The sequence below is a fragment of the Equus caballus genome, chromosome 30 (assembly GCF_041296265.1).
Source record: "Equus caballus isolate H_3958 breed thoroughbred chromosome 30, TB-T2T, whole genome shotgun sequence".
Classification (NCBI taxonomy): Eukaryota; Metazoa; Chordata; class Mammalia; order Perissodactyla; family Equidae; genus Equus; species Equus caballus.
Window position 1 is genome coordinate 13,451,226 of NC_091713.1, and position 24,975 is coordinate 13,476,200.

Here is a 24,975-nt window from a genome sequence, read left to right on the forward strand (position 1 = left end):
AACAGCACTTCTCCTCCCCACAGCTGATGCTGTCCCCACTCATCCAGCCTGGACCCCTCACAGGGAACGCCTGGTCCACTCTAGATAGTTCAAATGATTGCTTCTTTGAGATGGAAAATTTTAGAGGGACAGGAATATTCAGTTTCTCTCATCTGCTTTGGTCCTATGTAGATCAGGACCCTGTCCTTCAACTGGTTGACCCCAAAGAGGGTTGTTAACCCCTTGCTCATGTGGTCCTACTTCCCTGCATTTCCAGGAAGCATTTTCAGGCTGCTGGGTTTGCCATGTTAATTCAATGGTTTCTGATTGATGCCAACAGTCTGCTAGAAACCACTGGGCTTGTTTTCTCACACAGAGGCAAAGCCAGGAGGTGGTAGGTGACAAGAATATTTGAGAAATTAATCTGTGATTGTGGTCACTCTGATCTAGGGCCAGCTGGTGATGCGTGGGGCTTTTGTTCCCCTCCTTTTTGCATCTGTTGAAAACAGGTCTTTCCAACCAGTGCTTCTGTGCCCAAGGTGTCACACATGGCTTGGGCGTGCCACACTGGTGACCCCTCAGCCCTTAGGAGGTCAGACAGGGCCTGGGCTGGTCACCTCCTTTCATGGGCAGCCTCTGTTTCCCCAGTGTGTCATATAGGGGTTATCCTTCACCTGTGAGGCCAGGATGTGGAAAGCTGGGGCGCACTGGCCTGCCACACCCCAGGCGGAGGCCCGTATGCAGGGCGGCCTGGAGAGCCTGTATCAAGTCAGCAGCTGTCCAGCTGTTGGGCTGGCTGGGAGGGCAGTCTTGGAAGAGCCACCCACACTAACTGTTCTCCTCTCACTCCCAGTACACGTCAAGCTCCTCCGGGGGAGAGAGCTCCTGTGAAGAAGGCAGAATGCGCAGGCCCACCCAGCTGAGACCCTTCCACGCCAGGGCTGCAGGGGACTCGGACTTCCCGATCCCTCACCTGCCCAGCGACCCCGACTACTCCTCCAGCAGCGAGCAGTCCTGCGACACGGTCATCTACATTGGGCCGAATGGCACGGCCCTCTCCGACAAGGAGCTCACCGACAACGAGGGGCCCCCAGACTTTGTCCCTATCGTGCCGGCCCTGCAGAAGACCAGGGGCGACAGCCGGCCCACAGAGGCCGGAGAGGCTGCAGCCAGCAAATCAGAGAGGGACTGCTTGAAATGCAACACGTTTGCTGAGCTGCAGGAGAGGCTGGATTGCATCGACGGCAGTGAAGAGCCGAGTAAGTTTCCTTTCGAAGAGCTGCCTGCCCAGTTTGGGGCAGAGCAGGCAAGCAAGTGTCCCCCATTAAGCCAAGCAGCTGGGGCGAGCCTGTTCTGTGAGTCTGATAAGGAAGATAATGGGTCAGACGGCCAGCTGCCCGATAGGGAAGGCACTGACCCCCCGGCCTCCAAGATGCAGAGGAATCACTCACCTGTCCCTGTTGCAGTGCTCACCAACAGCCCCGCCCCTGCCTCGCCCAGGAGCATCCCGGGCAGCAGTGGCCAGCACAGTTCCTCCCAGCTGGTGCAGAGCCCCAGCCTCCAGAGCAGCCGAGAAAGCCTGAACTCCTGTGGCTTTGTGGAAGGCAAGCCCAGGCCGATGGGCTCCCCCCGGCTGGGCATCGCCAGCCTGTCCAAGACCTCAGAGTACAAGCCGGCCAGCTCTCCTTCACAGAGATGCAAAGTGTACACTCAAAAGGGTGTCCTGCCTTCTCCCGCCCCGCTGCCAACCTCTAGCAAGGATTCCGGCATGGCGTCTAGCGAGTCCCTGCTGCAGCCTGAGGTTCGGACACCCCCGGTTGGAATGAGCCCCCAGGTTCTGAAGAAATCCATGTCTGCTGGGAGTGAAGGGTTCCCTGAAACCCCCATCGATGACGAGCATCAGGCAGCAACTTCTCCAGATACCAAGAAGGAGATAGTGAGCACCACAATGGTGACAGTGCAGCAGCCCCTGGAGCTGAACGGTGAGGACGAGCTGGTGTTCACGCTGGTGGAGGAGTTGACCATCAGTGGGGTCCTGGACAGTGGCCGCCCCACCAGCATCATCAGCTTCAACAGCGACTGCTCCGTGCAGGCCTTGGCCTCAGGCTCCCGGCCCGTCAGCATCATCGGAAGTGTCAGCGAGGACCTGGAATGCTACTCCAGCGTGGCTCCTGTCTCTGAAGTCAGCATCACACAGTTCTTGCCCCTCCCGAAGCTGAGCCTGGACGAGAAGGGCCGGGAGGCAGGGAGCAGGCGTTCCTCCATCAGCTCCTGGCTGAGCGAGATGAGCACGGGCAGTGACGGTGAGCAGTCGTGCCACAGTTTCATAGCGCAGACGTGTTTTGGGCACGGGGAAGCAATGGCAGACCCTCCAGCCTCGGAGTTTGTCAGCAGCATCCAGAACACCGCTGTGGTGTGCCGAGAGAAGCCCAAGGCCAGCCCCGACAATTTGCTCATCTTGTCTGAAATGGGGGAAGACACGTTCAACAAAGCAACCCCCATCAAAGGCTGCAAGATATCCACACTGGGCAAGGCCATGGTCACCATCTCCAATACGGCAAATCTGAGCAGCTGTGAAGGGTACATCCCCATGAAGACCAACATCACAGTTTACCCCTGCATTGCCATGAGCCCCCGGAACGTCCAAGAGCCTGAGACACCCCTTGCTACTGTCAGCTCAGTCACCAAAGCAGCCCAGTCCCAGGAGAGCAGGGAACCCAATGCAAAGAAAGAGATGACGTTTGAGGACCCCTGGCTTAAACGAGAAGAGGAGGTAAAAAAGGAGAATACTCATCCCAGCGAAGAAGGGCTTAGGCTTGAGACTGCGACGGGCCCTCCAAAGTCTGAGGCCAGAGCAGAGCGGCAACAGGACAGGACGGACAGCCCCGGCGACAGGCCGAGCGGCAGCAGCAGTGAGGTGTCTGCCTCGCCAGTGACCGACAACTTCAGGAGGGTTGTGGATGGCTGTGAGATGGCCCTGCCCAGTTTGGCTGCCCAAAGCCCGGTGCATCCCAACAAAAGCCTGAAGTCAAGCAGCCTTCCTAGGGCTTTTCAGAAAGCCAGCAGACAGGAGGAGCTGGACAGCCTCTTCTACCACTGTGCCGCGGAGACCAACGGGATTGGCACAGCTTCCGGCACCCAGCCCTCCAAGGCCACCCTGGAGAGGAAGGTGGCGTCACCCAAGCATTGTGTCCTGGCTCGACCCAAAGGGACACCCCCTCTGCCCCCTGTCCGAAAGTCCAGCTTGGACCAGAAGAACCGGGCCAGCCCCCAGCACAGTGCCTGCAGCAGCACCACCAGCAGCCCCCTGAACCAGCCAGCACCCTTCTTGGCCAGCTTCCCGGATGAGCCCAGCGGCAAAATGAAGGACGCCAGCAGCAGCAGCAAGCTCTTCAGCGCCAAACTGGAGCAGCTGGCCAGCAGGACCAACTCTCTCGGCAGGACAACAGTCAGCCACTACGAATGCCTCTCACTGGAGAGGGCCGAGAGCCTGTCCTCCATGAGCTCTCGGATGCACGCGGGCAAGGACAGCACCATGCCCCGCGCGGGGCGCAGCCCGGGCCGCAGCGCTGGGGCCTCGCCCACCACCCCGGGCCCCAGCGCGGCCGCGGGGGCCTCGCCCAAGGCCAGCCAGTCCAAGATCTCGGCCGTGAGCAAGCTGCTCCTGGCCAGTCCCAGAGCGCGCAGCCTGGCCACCTCCACCACCAAGACCCTCAGCTTCTCCACCAAGTCCCTGCCGCAGGCGGTGGGCCAGAGCGCCAGCCTGCCGCCGAGCGGGAAGCACATGTCCTGGTCCACGCAGTCGCTCAGCAGGAGCCGTGGCTCGGGCCTGGCCGCCAAGCTGCCGCTGCGCGCCGTCAACGGGCGCATCTCGGAGCTGCTGCAGGGCGGCGCGGGCCGGGGCTCCCCGCTGCGCGCTGGGCCCGAGGCCGAGGAGCGTGCGGGGCCCGGCGACGACAAGCCGGCCGCCGCGCCCCTGCTGCCGTCGCCCTACAGCAAGGTGACCCCGCCGCGGAAGCCCCACCGCTGCAGCAGCGGCCACGGCAGCGACAACAGCAGCGTGCTGAGCGGGGAGCTCCCGCCGGCCATGGGGAAGACGGCGCTCTTCTACCACAGCGGCGGCAGCAGCGGCTACGAGAGCATGATGAGGGACAGCGAGGCCACCGGCAGCGCGTCCTCCGCCCAGGACTCCATGAGCGAGAACAGCAGCTCGCTCAGCGGCAGGTGCCGGAGCCTCAAGACCCCAAAGAAACGCTCCAACGCAGGTGGGCACCCGGGCGCGGGGGCACGGGGGGCAGAGGGCAGGGCGAGTCACCCGAACCCCCTGCTGCCCTGTCGTGTGCGGATCGTGGGGGGCCTCCAGGCCGCGTGGACTTGACACCCGGTGTCGCCTTCCCCCAAGTCTGTCGCCCTGCAGGTCTCAGCTGGGACATAGCCACGGTGGGTTTCACAGTAAAAAAGTGACCTACTGTTTGGGCATCATTGCGTCCTAAGGCTGTGAATGCCCCTCGGTCCTCAGCACAGAGAAAAGGCGGAGCGCTGGGGGCCACCAGGAGCACCGGCTCCACACTCCAGCTGTGGGGGTGAAGCTGCAGGGTCCTCCCGTTGTTTCCCCTCACCCCACGCTGGGAGGGCTGGGTTTATGTGCTCAAGGACCAAGGACACTGCTGCTTAGGGCCACTGAGGGATCTGGTCAGGGTAGACACCCTCCCGGCCTAGTGGCCGCAGAAGCCCAAATGCGGGAGTGATGGCCCCCAAGACCATGGCAGCCTCTCTGACTCATTGAAAGTGCAGTGGGAGAGGCCCTTCCTCCACCCCAAACACACTCACGCACAGTCACTATGCACACCCACCATGGGGCCTGAAATGTGCCCAGCCCCCATACACATCCAGACACACGCAATGCACCAGCACAGCACACGCACACCAGGGTGCCCGAAATGCATGTTTTTTGAGGAAGTCTTTGCCATCTCCAGGAATCTCCTATCCAAATACTCAGGAGCAACTAATGTGAAACTCCCACTGCCTCGTTAATTGGAATTTTGGGTGACATGTGACAGTAAGTAATGATGGGCAAGGAGAAGAGAACCTGGTCAGAGCTGGTGGCACTGGGAGGTGAAAGGTCAGTGAGAGACGGACAGAGAGACAGAAAGCAAAAGGAATGAGGGACAACTTAAGCTACTTGAGAATTTTGCTGATTCATCTTTGCTTTTAAATGGCTTCCAAAGAAATTACGCCGCCTCCTTCTTTAGCAGGAGGACTCATTTGTAAGGAAGCAGTCTTATGCAGAGCCCACGTGCAGCTCTGCACCTGGTCCAAGTGAGGTTGGCATGGGTCCTGCCTTCCTCGCCTGTCGTTTGCTGTCCTGTGTCCCTTCTGTGGAAGCCGAGGTTCTCCGAGAGCTCTCAGGAGCCATTGCCGTATTGGTGCCACCAGCATATACAGAATGGGAAGATGGGGTGAGGCCCAGAAGGGGGGCCTCCGCCTTCCTGCAGCTGCTCCAGCAACTGCCACAGGCTTTTCCTCTCAACCACTGGGTTGCTTTTTCCTGTTCTCCCACCACAGGCCAGCACAAGCTCTGGAACATTCCAACCAAATGTAAGGGCTGTGGTCAATGCCTCAATCAAGGAAACCAACCTCAAGAGACTATGCAATCATGTCATAATTCTAGACAGTGATGTCATGTCATCCTTCTAGACAGTGATGTCATGTCATAATTCTAACTTATGACGTAGATTGTCCCATCGCCCACCCCATCACAGATCACGGAACCTTATGAGGATGTTACACTCTGAGCACATTCAGGAGTCATCCTGGCTGTCAGAACCTTGACGTCTTTATTTCCCAGGTGGCGCGTACTTCAGGCTTTGACCCACTTTGACGATGCTCCACTCCAGGCCCTCCGCCCTCAGAGTCTCAGCAGCAGACTTGGGAGCAGAACCCCATAGAAGACAAGTGGAGAAAGAAAAAGCACTCAGTATAACACGACAGCTGCTGTGTCCTATTTTCAGGGTCACGGGCATTAAAATGTATTGATGTTAGTTATTAAAAATAACAAGAAAGTTTATCTAAGCCAGAAAAAAATTTTTTGCAGAAAAAAAATCTGCTGGCCTTCCCAGTCCTTGGTTGATAAACCTTATTAATCCAGACTATCCAGTGTTAGTCGTCAAAGTCCAGATGGTCGTGTGGCGCTCGCCATGTGCTCCTGTGGATTTGAGTTTCATGGAGCTTTCACGTGCTCTAATTTAGCGCCTTCAGTCTACCAATCCATTTTCTTCTTTCAATCTCTTTTACTCTTTCTTTAAGACTTGGGTTTTCGGTTTGGCTGTTACACTGGAGTAAAGAGGAAGAAAAACGAAGTGAAGTAACCGCTGGGAGAGTGGACAGCAGGCTCTGCACGTGCCCTTGCTTGGTGCTGCCTCCTGTCATAAATGCTGTCCTCAGAGGGGCCCTTGTCATGTTGAGCTTTTGGAGGAAAACGGCGTAAAATCGATGCACGAGGCTGGGTGCCAGCGAAGGGATTTAGTAGAGAGCCGAGGGCGCTGGACCTCGGTGAGCAGCTGCCGGCTATCCGGGGCTCTGTAATGGAGATGGCAGTGGAGATGTGCTCCGTTCAGGTTAGGTGACCTTGTCTCGCTTATTTATGATTAGTATTAAGGGAAATGCTGGCTGTCAGGCACGATCAGCATAAATCAGAAGCAACTTCTTTAAGAGAAGCCGTAAAACTCCTCAAAGGAAACTGCTTGATGGCTGGATTTTACAACTGCTAGAGGTGTTTGAACCACAGAGGAGACGGGCAGTTATCTTTTATCAGAAATGGTTTTGGAAAATTTAAATGCTTTGATTATCTCCTCAGTAAAAATGAACTAGAAATATATGGAGAAATAGAGAAATATATTACTAGGAAGATAACCTAAGCTCTCTGAGCGCTTTGTGGTGGATGTAGCCATAGAAACAACCAAACATCATGACGGTCCACTTTCCAGTCCCATCCTGGAGATCCATGTTGGCGGAGAGTGCACGGAATGGGGCTGGTTCTGTTGGCCACAGCGTGGTGCAGGGAGAAGACTGAGCTAGAAAGCAGGAAACTTGAAGTCTTAGGCTGTGTGACCTTTAGGGAGTAACTGTCCTCTCTGTTTCAATTTTCTCACATAAAAGCAAACTGAGGGACTTGTAGAGAACCACTATGGTTTCTCCAATGCTCACATTGTATGGGATGATGCAAATAATATCAAGAATATAGGTGGCAATATGACTTCCTTTCCATAAGACCACCCATAGTCAGTGGGATTTATTTTCAGCTGTTAAGTACTGATCAGGCCTCTCTGGGCTGTTAGAGCTTGGTGGCATGGAAGTGTCAAGTGTGGTGGGGGAGGGGCAGGCAGCATAGAAGACAAGGCCACTGTAAGAAGTCTGTGATCTAACTGGAGAGAAGGACTAAAAGTGTGGAACAGAGATCAGTGATCTGAGGCGCACTGCCGAGTCCAAGTGGTGTAGGGAGCACCTAGACAAAGGGAGGGTTCGGAGCAACGTAAGAAGGCTGCCTGGAACCTGGGGGTTGAGCTGGGCCTTGAAGGATGCTCAGGCAGAGGCTGGAGGGCGTTGTAGGCTGAGGCAGTAATGGGAGCGCAAGTGTGGGACAGCAAGAGTAAGATTAACTCAACAAGGGGGATATTCGTTTTTTTAAAAAATGTATTACTTTTTAAAAATTGTATTGAGGTATAATTGACATTATATTCAAGTGTATGACATAATGATTTGATATTTGTATATATTATGGGATATTTTTAATGACAGATGGAAAATGTAAGCCCAGATCAAATTATACCTTGAATATCTGGCAACTATATAAGAATTGTTGTAGTTGGCAATGGAGAGTCATCATAGGTTCTTGACCAGGAGTGTCATAAGCAGAAGTTGTGTGTTCTCTTTATCGATGGATTTTCATTGATCCAGACACAGTTCCTTGCCTGCCCCTCTGCGGTCAGTGACAGGAACTTGTATATACTCATTAGCCATGAATTAGAGTGATGACAACCAGCCCGGGTGGAGAGCACATGTCTGTCCCAGCCAGAGGGCATTAAATTGCTAAGAGGATGTAAATCGGGGATAGGCAGTTTATGCCGTGGCTGCATCAGCCTGGCCCTGCCCCGAGCCCCAGTCCTCACACCGACAGCTCTCTCACGTCACAAATCACTTGTCATGTGACCTCTCCCCGGAGACTCTATCTTCTTCCTCAATCCCAGACATGTCACACACCTGGTGTGTTACCCCCTTGGCTTCTTTCTCGCTCTTTCCTTCTCTCGGACTGGCTGGGGAAATCTGAAAGTTAGATCAGCACATTGCTCTGAATGAGTTCGTTCCCGCTGCAGCAGGCCCGGGTGAAGTGTGACCCCACATCCAGAAAGCCTAGGAAAGAGGGAGGGGCTACCTGAAGAGAAGCCAACCCAGGGAACATGTCGGTTCTGGGACGTACCCAGCGTTTGACCTGCCTGGACATGAGTTCCTGCAAGGCCTGTTCTGCACTTGACTCTGCTGGGTACCCACCACGGAGCCAGGGCAGGTTACCATGAATGAATTGGACAGGACTGATGGATTCGTTGGTTGGCTGGTTGGTTAGCTTGTTGGCTGGTTGGTTGGCTGGCAGGGTGGTCCTACAAATTAGCCCAGAGTTCTTTTCTATGTACTTCTTATATCTCGCCCTGCTGGTGATGGGGCTGTCAACGTTGAGCCCATCTTCCATTTCCCTTGCCACTCTAAGCATGCAACACCGTGCCTGCCCTTCTCTGGGTGCTAGGTAAACGTTACTAACTGATGGGGTAGCAGGTTCAGTTCGAAGAGCTGCTGCACAAAAATCGCAACTAGTTACTCCTCACAAGGATCTCAGAGCACCACGATTTGCTCTGCCCACTCTCTGCTGTTCATTTCATTCTCAGGCGATCTCATTTTGTTTTAATGAATTCAAGTAACGCGGTGGGCACTGGCTTAACGAAAACAGGAGGAAGGCAAGCAGCTTGCTGGCAGATGTAAAATTTCCAGAGTGTTCCTAAGGGACTCCACCTAGAGACAGATGAGAAAGGGTTTTTTGACTGTACAGTTGGCAAAAAAAAATAGAAACATAATCAACTCCCTAAGACACCAAGGAAGCCCCTTAGAGGAGGGAGTATGTGCCTAGGAATCCCAGAGCGTGGGACGGGCCCCGCTCTGCCTCGAGGAGAGCTCTGTGGCCCTGGGGCAGCTGCCCATCTCACCTCCAGCTTGGGATGAGTTCACTCTTCAGTTAACTCTCCAGCAGCTGTACAGCCAGCGTCCTCATTCGTCCAGGAGGCCATGGAGCTGCTCTTGTTGGTCAGTAAAATCACACCCATTGCCACGTTCCCTCCCTCCCTCCTTACCTCTGATGTCTATGGTTCGCTTCAACATTAGCTCTTGATGCTTTTGACCCTTGTCTTCCCAGCACCCATGCTTTGAGTCAGAATGAGGACGGAGGGAAAGCTAATGATGGTGGGTTCTTAGGGGCAGGAGTTTGGGAATGGACAGAAGCACATTCCCTGAGGGATGTCGTGAGTCCTTAGCACTCAGAACCCCATGTTTTCCGACATTTGACCTAAGAAGCAGCATCTTCAGACTCAGCGTAGGCTCTTCTGTCTGGACTCAGTGATGTTAAAACAGAAGGTTCAGCGTCAGCTTCTCACTGGGGCTGTCAGTGCTGCAGAGGATGGAGTGAGATGGGCTAGGCCGGGTCCATGGCCCCTCTTAATGCGCACAGCTGGTGGCCCAGCCTGGACTGGGGAGGGGAGAAAGTGGGCTCAGCCTCTGTTGAGGGGGAGAGGCCTGGTTGGAAGTTTCCTTAAAATACCAGGGTTGAGTTTTTCAGGTCAAATCTAGGCCATTTCGTTGCAGCAAAACTCTGTTGGCAGTTACCAGCTTAGTGGTTTTTAACACACTTGACTTCTCTGTGTCCAGACGGAGTGCTAGGCTGATGGGCAGGGAGTGATCGAGGAGGAATCCTGACCCCCTGACATGAGGAGGAGGCTGGTTCAGGATGTGACTGCACTTTTAGAGGGTTGCTTCCTGACCTGTCCTTGGGGTCAGAGGACGTGAAGGGGAGGGCCAGTCACCCTCTCTAGGGTCTGAGTACACATTATCCACCTGAGAGAAAAGGACATAACAGGAGCCACCTCACAAGTGTTTGTAGCCAAGAAGAATGAGGGCTGCCTGGCGGCCAAGGCCCCAGCTTCACCCGAGAGATGCGCAGACTCTCTCTGCTTCCCGCACCCCCTTTGCCAGCCAGAGAGCTGAACACACTCTCTGATGCTCGCCGTCACTTGGCCTGCCTAGAAGCTCTGTAGCAACCCCATCTGACAGAGGCTGGAGCTGTGCCCACAAAGCCAGGGCAGTTTGCTCAGAGTCGGCTAGCTTGATCAGACCGATTTAAGACAAAACAAAACTGTTGGCTGTTTCATTTCTATTGGAAATGTCTTGGACGCTAAAGAGACAGACATTTACTTTGCTCCAGTGGTCGATGTTTCCTGGTTTCATGATTCACTCTGTGTGTGTGTGTGTGTGTGTGTGTGTGTGCGCGCGCGCAAGATAAAGATCTGGGCTGTAAACATGAGATTTGATATGAGACCGGGGGGGCCTAGAGGACAGAGTAAGCTTTGTAGGGAAAATTAACTCTGCACTTAGCGTCCATCATTGTCCCCTGGAGGAAAGACCACCCATGCCCTGAACAGCCACACGCTGCCCCGACTGCCACCACCTCCGGAAAGATGGTGGCTTTTCACATCCCTAACTCCCTCGAATAGTTAGTGAGAAGGCAGCCCCCTTGTTTGATATGGAAGGATTCTGGCTCTTTTTCTCCCTGAGCCTGTGCTACTGTAAGCTCTCCTTAGCAGGCAGTGGATCTATCGAATTTGGAGAAAAGTACAATGTCTTTTTTTTTCTAGAAGGGTCATCAGGCCACACTGACTGAGCACTCAGCAGGCAGAACCCTCTGGAATTAGGGGGAGGTGGGGGAGGAGGATGGAGGGAGGGAGAGTGAGCAGAGAAGGCACTAACACAGATTCCCTGACCACCAAGGCGAACGGGGCCATGAGCGACATCAGCCCATCCGTGCAAGGTGCTCCCAGTCCTCTGGAGGGACAGCAGGCTGTGTGGCCTTCATATGCCCAGGGCGCCTTGTCATGGGGCACAAGCTCTCCCCTGCTCACCGTCATTCTCACTCAGCTCTGACTTTGGATGGAGTCTGCCATTCCACCTAAAAGCAGAGTCAGAGAAAGCCCAGACTCCAAGTGCAGCTAGCCAAGGCTTCCGACACCTCCGCCTTCTTTCCTCAAACTCAGGAGAGGAGCGTGTGGCAATTCTGAGTCAAATGACATCAGGCTCCCGTCAGCTTCAGGAGAAACCTACTGTGATGGCGTCACCGGCCCCCCATCCCCCTCCCCAGTGCCCATTGGCCTCGGAGCAGGGTGAGGGTGGCCAGGAGCATGTGTCTCAGGAGGCGGCCGCTGCTTGAGGTGGTACCACGCCCCATCTTTCAGAGGCCCAGCTTCCCTCCCACGGGGCCAGGTCTGGAAAAGCCCATGACTTCCCACTGGGAGAGGGGCCGGACCGAGTGGAACAAACACAATGGTCGCCCACAGCCAGAGCTAGTGCCATGTCAGATGTGGGTGAAGTGATCAGGCCCAGGGCTCAGAGGCCAGTCGTGGTGTCACTCACTCACGCCCAGGTCACAAGAAAGGGGGTGGTTGGTGCAGTGGGGCCCCTGCCCTGCTGGTGGTCACTTGTCATAATCCTCTGCTTCTCAGGGCACAAATCAGCATGTCATCTGTCTCTGTGACTGCTGTATGCCTTTCATCTCCCCAAGTAGATTATGAAGAAAGGCTATCAAAAAGATATTAATGTCCAGTAAGCACCTACTATGGGCTAAGTTCTGTGGCATTTAATCCCAACACATCCTTTGGGGAAATCATTTATTTTCTGATTTTTTTTTTTAAATTTTGGTGAGGAAGATTGTCCCTGAGCTAACATCTGTGCCAGTCTTCCTCTGTTTTTGTCCTTGGGATGCCACCACAGCCTGGCTTGATGAGTGGTGTATAGGTTCATGCCCGGGATCTGACTGAACCTGTGAACCCTGGGCCTCCTAAATGGAGCACGTGAACTTAACCACTACGCCAGCGGGCCGGCCCCAATATTTTAATTTTTATTTTGGTAGAGAATGTGGGCAATGGACTTTTTTTCAGCAAGGAAATACTGAGACCTTGGGCACGTCACTGGAGTTCTTCGCACCTTAGTTTCCTCTTCTGTGAGAATGAAATGAGATGCCAGCTTTGTCTGTGAGAGAAAACCCCCCAAAACATATAGAGACTAATTTTCTCATGTAAAAGTCTGTGTAGGGACTTCATAAGGCAGTGACACTACTCTGCATGACAGTATAATGGTGGGTACATGTCATTATGCATCTGTCCAAACCCCCAGAATGTCCATCACCAAGAGGGAACCCTCATGTCAGCTGCGGACGCTGGGTGCTGAAGATGTGTCAGCGTGGGTTCATCACTTGTGACAAATGTACCCTCTGGTGGGGGAGACTGACAGTAGGGGAGGCTGTGGCGGGCAGGGGCTCTGTGGAAATCTCTGTGCCTTCATCTCAGTTTAGCTGTGAACCTAAACCTGCTCTAGGAAACTTAAGTCTAAGAAAAAGAAAGAGCCTGTGTAGGGGGTCACCTGAGAGTCCAGGGCACCAGGAATCCAGGTTCCTCTGTCCTGTTCTTCTTCTGTTTATGGTCTTCCTCTCATGGACCAGCCATCAGTCCATCCTTGATCCAGGACAAAGGAGACAGGAGGAGGAGGACAGACCCCCCAGCCTTTAAGGACACTTTCTGGCAGTTGCACACAGCATTTCTGCTTATATCGCACGGGGGGAGCTTACGCATGTACCACATGGGGACACGGCCTTCATCCTGGTCTCTTTTGCAGAGAAGGAAGAGAACAGGAACTGAGCAGCTAGCAGTCTGCCACCCTGAGGAAAGCATGTTGAGTGGGGCCTGGTACCTCATGGGCTCTTACTGTACCATTGCTGTTATAAGCAAATAAACAGTGTTTTCTGCAACTCCTATCACTACATCAATCGCTGGGACCTTTTTTCCCTGACGCGAACATCTCTCTAATTTCACCATAACCCATATCCATGCTGAGGCTGTGGCCAGTGGGCTCACAGTTCTAGACTCCGTGTTTTGGTGTGTGCGTGTGCATGCATGTGCGTGTGCGTGTGTGTGTTTCACAGGTGAAGACTGCAGGTGGCTCTGAAGGTCAGGCAGGGACTTCCTGAGCTTCTGGAGGTACAACCTTGGTGCCAGGGAAGGGAGGCAATGTGGAGCGCTGGCGGAGGCTGGAGCGTTTCAGACCCAGCTCTGCCGCAGATCCTGGGGGCGCCTGGTAGGGCCCCGTGCCTCCCATCGAAAAAGTGTATTTAAAACCAGAAATTCAGAAAGATGAACTTTGGGCTTCATCCCCTGCTAGGTTCTCAGAGACGGAGGCTCATCCCGGCGCTGTCCCTCGACACCCCCTCCCCCGTGAGGAAACCCGCCGGCGGCGCCGGGGTCCGCTGGGTGGACGGCCCCTTGCGCAGCACGCAGAGGGGCCTCGGGGAACCTTTCGAGATTAAAGTCTATGAAATCGATGACGTGGAGCGGCTGCAGCGGCGACGAGGGGGCAGCAGCAAGGTGAGCCCCCGCCTCCCCACACGGTGGTAGCCCCGGGCAGGTCCCGAGGACGGCGCTGGGGCAGGGTCCTGAGGAGGGGCCCAGGCTTCCAGGGTGGGTTGGGGCAGTGGCTCCGTCCCAGCAGGGCCTTCTCCAGGACTCGGGCGAGCTCCGTGTGCCCTGCCTGCCTGACGCGCTGGAGCGGCTCCAGGGCTGGGAGCCGGTGCTCTTGGGGTCTGTCTGGCTCCAGCCCAGAACGCCAGCTGCCCTCTACATTTCACTAGCCTTCCCTAGTTGGGTTGTCTGAGCTGACTGTGGAGGCAGGAGTCCGGCTGGAATGGCCAGGTCCCTCCAGGCTTGCCCTTTTTGATGACTGTGCACAGAAGCGGTCCCTTCTGGGGGAGGTTGCGCGGGCTGCATCGGAGCGGAAGGGCCTTTTCTGCTTCTCTCCACCACCCCGGCTCCTTCTCCTCTGTGTACTAGGAAGTCACGTGCTTCAATGCGAAACTGAAAATCCTGGAGCACCGCCAGCAGAGAATCGCCGAGGTCCGAGCCAAGTACGAGTGGCTGATGAAGGAGCTGGAGATGACCAAACAGTATCTGATGCTGGATCCCAACAAATGGCTCAGCGAATGTAAGGCCCGTGGGTCACTGCCATCCTGGCAGCCACCAGGTTCCCCAGCCGAGCAGGCCGGCCACATCGCGGGCCGAGGTGCGCGCAGGCGGGAGTCTGATCCAGGGCCTTCGGTGCCCCTTGACTGGAGACGGTCGCTCAGAGCGTGCAGTCCCTCTCTCGGGGGTCAAACGGTGGGGGTTGGGGAGCAGAGGGGAGGTGAGTATTGCTCTTGCAGGATTATTTCTCACATGTCTCAGTCCAAAGCACCTGAAAATGAGATTTTTCCCCTGCCTGTGGCAGAAGATCGCCCAGACATGAAGGCTGCATTACAGATCTGCTCCCAGGCCACAAACTCACACTGCACATCCAGCCTGAAATAGACAGGAATTTATAGAGCTCTTAGTAGGCTGGAATGTACAGTCCTAGAAGAGCCTCACAAAGGACCCAGACAGCAGGAAAAACACTTTTGAGTGAAAAAAATAACATTCACAGTGTTATTTCCATTTAATAGAATTCCAGGATGACAGTAACAGTTCCTAACAATTCAGAACAATTTCACTCTTTGAAAGACGATTCAATTGTCTCATTTATTTGTTCCTAATCATTCCAATGACCACCAAATAAAGCCCAGATCTAGTTCCAACTATTACACTGATAGGGGACCCAGAGCTGGAAGACGTAGTATGTGGACTAAAATGTGTTACTGCCATTAAAATTCCTTTCCCTCCCATTCCTGTCCGGCACTCGTCGGGCCTCCCTCCAGCCCCTCAGCCTCCCTGTGCCTCCCTCTCCTCATGATTGTCCCATGTGTCACATCGCCCCCACTCCCCAGGGCCCCTGGCAGTGGAGGGAGCATAGCAGGCAGAGTCTGGAGGCTTAGGTCTAAGAAATATTGGGTGAAATGATACTGGGTGAAGAAGAAAGAGACAGAATTTGCCAGCCTCCTAGCTGCGCCCTGCCCTTAGACTAGTGTGTCCGCTCGCGGATCCTTTTCCATGAGAATGAGGTAATCACATCTCCCCTGAGCACCTCACTGGGTTCTTGTGAGGACAGATGAAATAACTGGAGGACAGCCCACTGTGACCCGTCTATGAAGCATCCCGCCGTGCTGAGTTCTGCCATTGGTGGCGATGACCACAGTTGCGCAAACCCATTTTGGATGCTGGCTTTCCCACATACTAGCTGTGGGACCTTGAGTGAGACGCTTAACCTCTCTCAGCCTTGATTTCCTTAACTGTAAAACGGGAAACATAATGGTGCCTCCTTCCTAGAGCTGTTGTGAGAAGTGGACGAGGTCCTGTCAGTCAAGTGCTCATTACACTGCTCGGCCCATGATGAGGGCTCAGTAGCTGGGAGTCATTATTATTACCCTAGAGTTCAACTAGGTGGTTGTCCTTGACAGGAGACATTTCCTGAGAGCCTGCTCACCCGCTGCCTTGGGGCTGGGCCTCCTCAGCTGTCTGGACAAGGACGTCAACGCCTGCTCGCAAGGGTGTTTCCATCTGAGGCCCCAATGGGGCAGACAGGGGTTGACGTCTGCCGACAGCATGCACGGGAAGCCCAGCGCTCGTTTCTCTCCTTTCCTATCCTTCATGAGTCTCCAGGCACTTCAAGATCCCAGGGGTGACCATTTCAGGCAGCTGCCCTTCATTTTTACTATTTTCATTAAAATTTTATTTTTGGAGAGCTGTTTATGCCTAAGGCAGGCTTGAAAATTACCATCATTGTACAAAGTCACATTTTCTCCCGGGATGGGAGCAAGCTTCAGCATGAGTACATATGTGTAGATGCCGCCAGGAAACACACTCCCCTCTCGCCCTTGTACGTGTCAGGAGCCAGTGGTCTGTGGTGCTGAGAAAGGGAGGAACAGAAGCCCCCCTGAAAGGAGAAGTGCAGATGGTTCTTTAAGACAGACTGAAACAAGAACCCAAAAAAACAATGAGGCGCACGCTCACTTTTCCCTGGGTGTGGGTAGGAGGTGGGGTACTGGTGTAGAAATTTATGTGCTTGGATCCATTTTTATCTACATTTATTAATTCTGATGCACTTTTAAGGTGTCTGGTACTGTAGCCCGATGCGGTGACGGGTGGCGTGTTTTTTGTTTTTTGTTTTTAAGTATTAGACTGGGCTTAAGGAGCCCTCAGTCTCATTTCCAGCTCTGGTCCCTGTTGACTGTGTAACCCTGAGCAAGGAGCCCCACTGCCTGGACCTCAGTTAACTCACATGTCAAAAGCAGTCGGCCTCCATCACAAGCCCTTACGTTTCCATAGCATGTGATCGTTCTCAGACCACGCTCACTTCATCATCTCATTTCATTTCATCCTTCGTGGCTACTCTAGTCAGGCAGGGTAGGCTCTCATTTTCCTTTTAAGGAGCCTGGGCCAGCAGAGGTTGAGTGTTGCCCACCTAGGAGTCAAATGCAAGTCTCCTGCATTGGGTTCCAGGGCCATCCCTGCACCATGGCTGCCGTCCACGCCTGTCCTCCCCACGCTGGATCCCCTGCAGTAGCCCTGGAGCTGGGGCCAGGCAGCCCCACCCCCTGCCACTTTGTCACCATGGGACAGAGTAGAGGCCCAGGGCCAGGACGGGATGACCCCCAATAACTACTCTTTAGGAACTGAAGGCACCAGGCTTTGCATTCCGTGCAGGCCTGAATGTTAGGGACAGCATCTGGGTCCTAAGTCTCAGCTTGTCTTCTGAGTGCAAGGAATCTTAATTGTTAATATAGATTTATTTCATCATCGTCATATTTCTCGAAGGACCAGTGAGCATGTGAAATTGTACAGGAAGTGCCAGGAGACAGGGTCAAGCTCTCAGCCTGCTTGAGAGGCAGCTGCATATGGCTGTGGGAAGAACGAACCAGAGAGGGACATACTTAAGACAAGTAAGCAGAGGGGTAAACGTTGCTCAGGTGAGACCCCAGAAAGGAAGGGATCCCCCCATCTCAGCTTGAGGCTTTATCTATTTTTCATTAATAAAGAATCACGATGCTGGCAGAGTCTTCCTCAAATCCCGTGATGGAGATGGGCGGAGGTGGGTAGAGCTGGAATGTCACTTTATCCCTCAGTATAGTCTCAGTAAAGTGTTAGGGACCTAAAATTATAATTAGAACGAAAGGCCCAGGTATAATTTCAAGTAGTAAACAGCGTTCCGTCCTCAGCCTGGGAGAGGCAGTGTCGGCAGGAGCAGGCAGATCTTCTTTCCCCATCCGCTTCTCCCTCTCCGCAGTTGACCTGGAGCAGGTGTTGGAGCTGGACTCCCTGGAGTATCTGGAAGCGCTGGAGTGTGTGACAGAACGCCTGGAGAACCGCGTCAACTTCTGCAAGGCCCACCTCATGATGATCACCTGCTTTGACATCACCTCCAGGTGCCGGTGAAGACGCCGGCCCGGCCCCTGGCCCCCGGGACTCACGGCCGGTCGCACTCCCCAGGCCCTCGGTGCTGGCGGCGCTCAGAGACGACGGAATGAGGATGAAGGTCGGTGGCAAGTCTGGAGTGAGCGTTGAGCGGAAGGCGATTTTTCTTTTGTTTTCTGTAGGAAAGGTGCAAACACCAGACACGCGTGGGAGGAGGAGAGGATGGGAAGCCAAGGGATGTGGAAGCCCCGAGAGACTGGAAAAGCACTTTGAGGAACTTTAAAGAACTGTTTGTACATAAGAACTGCTGGCGAAAGAGCCCTCACTCTCCTGGTTTCGTGAGAAAGGGCGAGGGCGGACGCAGGGTTGCTGTTGAAAGAGAAAACGAAACAACAAAAAATTACCAGAATGACTGATTAAGTGCCTTGCAAATCTTTAGTATTATCCAAACGTTTATGTTCATACTTTCTTGTGTACAGATGGTGCTAGTCGAGATGAAAACAACAAAACCGACAAAAAAGAAAATCAAACCCATTTTTGAGATGTATTTACAGCTCGTTTTCTCTCGGTGTTTTAGCCTCTTTCTGACTTGCTGTTTCTGAGTAAGTTGTGTTTGTAGAGCTCTTTCCTGGTCAGTATTGCATACGAATAAATGTTAACCGTCTTTCACGGTTCTTCTGGTGACGCCACTCAAACAGCACAGAGACTTCAGGGGCACAGCCAGTGTGTTCCAAAGAAGGTTGGCAGCAGGGGACGCCAGATGCCATTGGCGGGGAAAGTCGATCATGGAGCAGGTGCATCTGAGCTCGAGAGAGCAGAGGGGAGGGGGCTGCCTCTTGAAGGGGAAAGGAGCCCTCTGACCTGGGCCGCCTCATCCTCTGGCTGGGATGTATGTTCTGGATACGGTTTCCCCCTCCAAGTCATGACGCACGTACTGGTTCCTTTACTCACAAATCCAGGGTTTTCATGACCCTCAAAACATTTTCCATATTTGTTTTTTATTCCAAAGACTCTGGATAGAAAGCTTGAATCCATTCAACAGAGCCATATGTTTTTGCTCTCTAGTTTTGCGAGTCGACTAGTGCAGGAGATTTTGCGGGTTGAGAGACCTTCTCAGGCTAGTAGGTGCTGAGACTGCCATAGGATTGCTCTAGACCAAGAAGGCATGTTGGGATTGCACAACTATTCTGCTGTCCAGACAGCTGCGTAAATGTCAGAAGTTTCAGTTCTCCCATGTCCCAAAGCGTCCATCCCAACAAAGGACCAGGCTTATCCCCTCAACCTTGGCACCTGAAGGCAGAGAGAGGTTTCCGGTCATACACCACACACCCCTGGCGAGGCAGAGCACAGAGTCTCATGCACGTGGATGTACAGGTCTTGGCTCCCAGGACCTTCGGACCTCACTCTCACATTAAGATGTCCATCCCTGCCACAACTGCTGTAGGGACCCACTGTAGTTATGGAAACGAGAGGCCCAAAGCGGGCAAGGGACTGTCTGAGGACAGCTGTGGAGCAGCGGGGGCGTCCTCTGCCTTCTGGCACAGGGCCCTCTCCCAGGACCCCTGCAGCCTGCCCAGTGAGGGAGGTGCTCAGGGTTTTACAGAGTTCTGTTCGTTTTTGCCCTCACATGCAGCATATCTTCATGAGCCTATTTCCAGGTGAGGCAGTCCCCACTAACCAAGTGCTCAGCCCCAGCTGCTCCCCAAGGAAAAAGAACCTTTGCATCTCTTTGTCAGTGCTCCTCTGGCCCATGTAACCCAGCACAGATGGCCAAACAGCCAAAGACGCTCAGCCAAATTCAGTAAACGGGAACCTGAGCGTCACAGTACCCGATCCCTTACTGGTCAAAGGGGGCACAGGTGGGCCCACCTGCTCTGTTTGGGAAGTCAGCCCCGCAGACTGGAAGCCGGCTCCGTGGATGACAAGCCCGGCTTTGCATCCTATGAGTCTGCTCCTCTGCAGAGGTGCTCAGAGAAGATATGCTCACATCTGAGACCTGAACGGGCTGACGTGGCGGAGGGGACTCTGGAAGGGACCGTTTCCCTCTCTGGTTTAACACGTGTGATCACCTGGGGAAGTCAGGCACCCCCTGCTCCTCAGCCTTCGGTCTTCAGGGCAGTCCAGGGCCCTGAGCACACCTCTGGTCCCACAGCGCTTGTGTGAACGGGTGTGTTTAATAGAAACGTTATGGAAGCTTTTGGACCCCAAGGGATGCCAATCTTTTGAGTTTGTTTGAGTTTTCCATTTGGGATCCCTTTTGGTTGCTGGGTTGAAATATACCACTTCATGGGGACTGTCAAAGGTGAGTATTCTGGTCTTTGTTGGAACAAATTCACTTGTCTAGTAAGAAGTGGACTTAGCTTTTGCCCCTAACACACCCTCCCCAGCCCCGAGGTCACCACACTGGGCTGACTTCCCTAGCAGGCCAGTGATGGGGCCTGGTGCCTTTCCTGCAGTGACATCAAGTGGAAACATCTACAGAGATTTGACAGCTCCATCCATGGTGGACTCTCTCCTAGGGGCATTGCCTTCAGCTTGCCTCCTGCCTAAACCTGCATTTATCCATTTGTAGCAACTTTATGAGATAGCAAAAGGGTTACATGAAACCAAGAGCTATCTGACCAAGTCAGATTGGCTTCCCCAGATGCCACACCCTGGAACATCTCAGAGGGTCCTCTCCGCCGTGGGGTTAGAGAACAACTTTGCATGAGGTTGTCCATTCTGGCTTCTCCTATTTTTTTTTTTTATCCTCAGAAAGCTGACAACATCTTAATGTACCTAGTATTGATTAACCATTTGGAGAAATCATGAATTTTATGCCATGATGTGCTTGTTCCTGGTTCCACCTAAGAGTCGACTCTCAGTTGATGGTCTTTAGGGAAAGAGGAAAGCAGGTCTGGTCAGCCGTTCTGAAGCTGCCCCATAACTGAAGAATGCTTCATTCAGTGACCAGATGGGAGGTCGTTCCAGGTCTCCTTTTGGTGTTAGCGATATAACCCAAGAAGGTAAAGGAAATGTCAAAGAACCCATTTCCATTTTATTATCCACAAATGAAAAGACAAGAAGAATGTTGATTTGAAATTAACGTTTAGACACAGAAGCCTTAATTCCTCATCTGAAATCTGCTCCCTCTCCAAACGCAGAACAAAACTCAGATCCAAAAAAGGGAAATAGTGATACTGTTTCCCCGGGAGCACATCCATATTGCATTTCATGATGGTGTTTTCCTGCTGCGACGGAGCAATAGTTTGCTTTATCTTGGGCTTTCAATCCCCACCTGAGAGCTGCCACCTTTGATCTTCCTGTCCTTGAATTCCCCTCTCCGTCCTGGGGAAGCTGTCACTAACTTTCATCTCTTCCAGATTTGAAGTCAGCATACCTCGTCTGTTGTTTTATGTCCAATTGCCATTCTGAACATGGGGGACTTGATATGCAAATCCAGAGGTTGGTTCCGTGTTGACACAGCTGGGGATCGGACAAGGGACCCCAGGCTGCGGACGGGATAGAAGCTGGAATAAACAGTCATGCAGCTCAGAGTGGGGAACTCGGCAGGCAGGAATCCGGTCCATTTTGTCATAAATTAGCCTTAAGCTTGAAGTCTGTGTTCCTGGAAGGTGGCAATGACTTCACTGTAGCCAGGACGGTGGTTCAAAGAGTGATGCACACACATGCCTCTTGTGCTGGTTCTTGGATTTCCGTTTGTGTTGAGCAAGAAGCCCTTCTTCGGGCTTTAGATTCTAATGCTGATGCTGCATTTTAGTTAATCCATAAGCCTTTATCCCAGTTGCTAGGCTATGAAAGCAGCTGTCTGACCTGGGCTTCTTGAGATTGAAGACAAGAGCGCACACATTTGTCCACCTGGTCCTACACACACTGGCCTACTCATCAGCCACTACTGATCTGTAATTGAGGCTTCCAAACTAACAATGGAGTGGATGTTTTTAAGTTCCTTATTCCAAAAAATGATTTCAGGCTGTAATAAAATGACAAAAGATGAGGTGATTTCAAAATTGAAACCGGAAGAATTCATAGATTTACTCCTTGTTCTTTCCTGCTGGAACATTAGTCCCCTCTTTGAGCATAGACTGAAAGGTTGCCTCACTTTTCAGGGCATGTATTTTAAACCCTGAAACCACGCCTGTCAGAAACACATTGAGAGTCCTGTGCACGACCAGCTGATGCTGAATAAACCATCCGCTCCCTCGGTCCCTGCGGCCTGGGCAGTGCGGCCCAGCTGTCCACGACAGAGGGACTGTCTTCAGTGCTGCACACGTGAGACTTGACTGCCCCGAGAAAGGCCAGTGCAGCCCACTCTTCTCTGGCTCAAATGTCACTGCCAGTACCATTTTTTGGGGGGAGGGCAGACAAGTGGTAGAAATATAGTGTTCCTTTGGATAAGATCTCTTTCTCCTCCTCCAGCAAATATCTGCCAACATTTGTGGGTAAAAACTCACAAATTGTGTCACTTAGTAATCTTTCTGACAAAAATACATATTATTTTTTATGACAGTGTTCATTATTTCCAGATAAAAGCATAATTCCAATCCAGGAGAAGCTCTTGTAACTCAAACTCATGTTCTCAAAGTCTTTTGAAAATTCTTAGAAGCTAGTTTACCCTTTACACACACATTCTGCTTTTGGGTGGCCCTACTCAGAACCGGAGGTGCTGTCATGATATTGGACATAGAGTGGTGCCCAAGGTGGTATGGAGCCTTCACTGCAGATGATTAACATTCCCTAAGTATAGCTGTCCCCATGTCCACATGTGTGAGGGGTGAGGACTGAATTCTGGCACTCACACATCTATTTGATGTAGACATCAGAATTACCTTCAAAACTAGAAAGGCTCATTGCTTCCTTCCCCGTCCTGCTAACCAACATCCCACATTGTCATATTCAATTTATGAAGAAATTATCATTTATTTGTCAACTCAGGATGTTGTTTTCTAGTGTCGCTTGTGTTTTATAATTTATTTATACATCATGGTTGGAAATGCCAGCCAAGCACTATGCAGCGAAGTCTAAATTTGGTGACTCTATCTGTCTGTGGCTGTTTTTTCCCCTCCCTCTGGTGAGGTCTGTCCGCGGAGACATGGCCAGAGGGGAAGAAGGGTAAATAAATCAGAACAGGGATTAGGGTCCAGTCCTCAAAGTTCAACATCTCAGCTGTTTCTATAGTAAGTAGCTAAAGGGGAAAAGATGGCTTCATTTTGAATTTGATGATAATGGGCTTGGAAATAGCCTCCGCAGGCCTGGATGGAAGAGGATCCAGCCTCTTCCTGCTGGTTCAACACATTTCTGAGGAAAGTGCAGACAGTATTAGGTTCCTACGTTTCCCTGAAGATCCCCCGCCCCATCCGCCCCGGTGCTACGGAAGGGGGTTTGGAAAAGCAAGTGGAGCTCCTTCCCTGGGAGGTGTGTATAGCACCTGCTTTTGTGGAGAAACCAAAGCACTTTAGTGAGCCTGACAAGGCGTAACAGTTAAGGCGTCCTGTCCCCTTGCTGGACCCCGGAGTGGCCGGGAGGGGCTGGGTCAGAATGCTCATTGGAGAGGCAGCTAAACCTAGGAGAAAAGCCTTGAGCTGGGAGAAGGGAAGTCGGGGTGCAGGCCTGGGTCCTCACTCACTATGCAACCTTGGGCAAGTCGCTTCACTTTGCTGGGCCTCAGGCGCCCCACTGGCAGGTTGGGGGTCATCACAGCTGCCCTTCTGGGATAGGGTAAAGAGAAAATGGTGTGACTGATGGGAAGTGCTTTGAAGAAATGAAAGGTCTGTAGAGGAGCTGGGGATAATCATTGATGGATGGAGAAGCTGAAGTCACTAGTCAACGATTGGCCCAAGTTCACAGAGTAGTCTTATAGCAGAAGTGGGACTTGAGTCCAGCATCTTGGACTCTTCCCATGGGGTGTCACTGCACCAGGTGTGTGTATACGTGAGCACACGTCACGCCTGTGTACTGACATGTGTGTGCATGGGGGCGTATATGGATGCATGTGTACAGAAGGTATGTGACATGGTGGAATTGCATAGGACAGAAAACCTGAGTTCTCGTTCCAGTTTTGACAACAGTCCTATGGCCTTGGATATATCCCCTAATTTCTCTGGAACTCGGTTTTCTCATCTGTAAAATGAGGACATTGTGCTAAATGACCTTCGTGGTTCCTTCAGCTCCAGTCTTGTATGTATGTATATATAAATATGCTTATCTGTAGAAATGGGCCATTTGAAACTTGGAGGCCAGGCCTGCTCAAGTGTGTTTATTGTGTCGGAAACAGCGATTCACAAACAAGTTCATAAAATCCTGTTTTAAAACTCAGTGGTGGTATTCAACGTCATTGTTTCAAATTCACTGTTTAACCAGATAAAAGATTGGTGCCGTTTTAAAAACTAAGTTCCTAGCTTACAAGTGTTTGCTGTTACCATTCTTTTAATAAAGCTCATTTGTTAAAGTCAGAAATGCAAGTATCCTGTACTTGGGCACGTCCCAACAGCCTGTTTGCAAACAGGCTGGGTTTTGTGTGTGGGCCTTGACGTAGCTGTGTAAAAGTTAGCTGTTGGCTTGATCATGATAAATATGAGCAGGCTACCTGGAGAACAGTCTGGAAAAGAAGGTTATAGTTCTCACAAACTGATGACATGACTCCATTAAGCTGTGTGCCATTTCCAGTGTGACGATATTGTTTGCTGGCTACGATCTCTGACTTTTTTGTGGCATATGAGGTGTAAAACGTTGTCAAAAAAGAATCTGTTGTTTAAAAAGAATCAAACTATGGTGGCATTAAATGTTCACTTTATTCTACTCACAGTCATGTCTTCTCTATCCAGTTTATCTTTCTGTATGGGGGGGCGGGTTCTCACTAGAGCAACGCCTTGGCCAAGGTCACCCCCCTCAGGGCCCTAGAAACTTCCCAGGACAAGGCCTGTCTCACCCACTGTGGGGCTGGCCTCCAAGCTCAGAAGCTCAGCCAGGGCTGGGGAGTGGCGGGGCCTGCGTCACAGAGCCCCGCACTGTTCTGTGTCCCTGAGAGTCAGCCTCGGGGCTGGTGACCACACCTGAAAGGCATTGAGAAGCTTGGTGTGGATGCAGTGATGTTTGTTTTGGCGTGTCTGGGGCTCACACAGAATAGCGACATTCTCGGTCACTGCAGATTGCGTGGGCCTGGACACGTGGCCCCTTGTTACAATGGTGCTTGTCTTAACTGTAACTGGGTATGCTCAGAAAAGAAAGCAAAAATGAGAAACGACTAAGGTCTCCTAGGGTACCCCCGCCTCAAGGACAGTCTCTTCCACTGCATCATTTTCCCCTGATCAGCAAGGAGGCA

At 52.4% G+C, this 24,975-nt stretch overlaps 1 protein-coding gene across 3 annotated transcripts in view; it reads left to right on the forward strand.

Moving 5' to 3' along the window:
- KIF26B (kinesin family member 26B) overlaps positions 1-24,458 on the forward strand; it is a 441,074-nt gene extending 416,616 nt beyond the window's left edge. For all 3 annotated transcript variants that reach the window (XM_023632451.2, XM_023632452.2, XM_023632453.2), the window contains 4 exons: positions 833-4,244; positions 13,501-13,703; positions 14,166-14,316; positions 17,527-24,458. In XM_023632451.2, the coding sequence (XP_023488219.1) occupies positions 833-4,244; positions 13,501-13,703; positions 14,166-14,316; positions 17,527-17,675 (3,915 nt within the window). In that variant the 3' untranslated portion in view covers positions 17,676-24,458. The remainder of the gene's footprint in view (positions 1-832; positions 4,245-13,500; positions 13,704-14,165; positions 14,317-17,526) is intronic.
- The last annotated feature ends 517 nt before the right edge of the window (positions 24,459-24,975 follow it).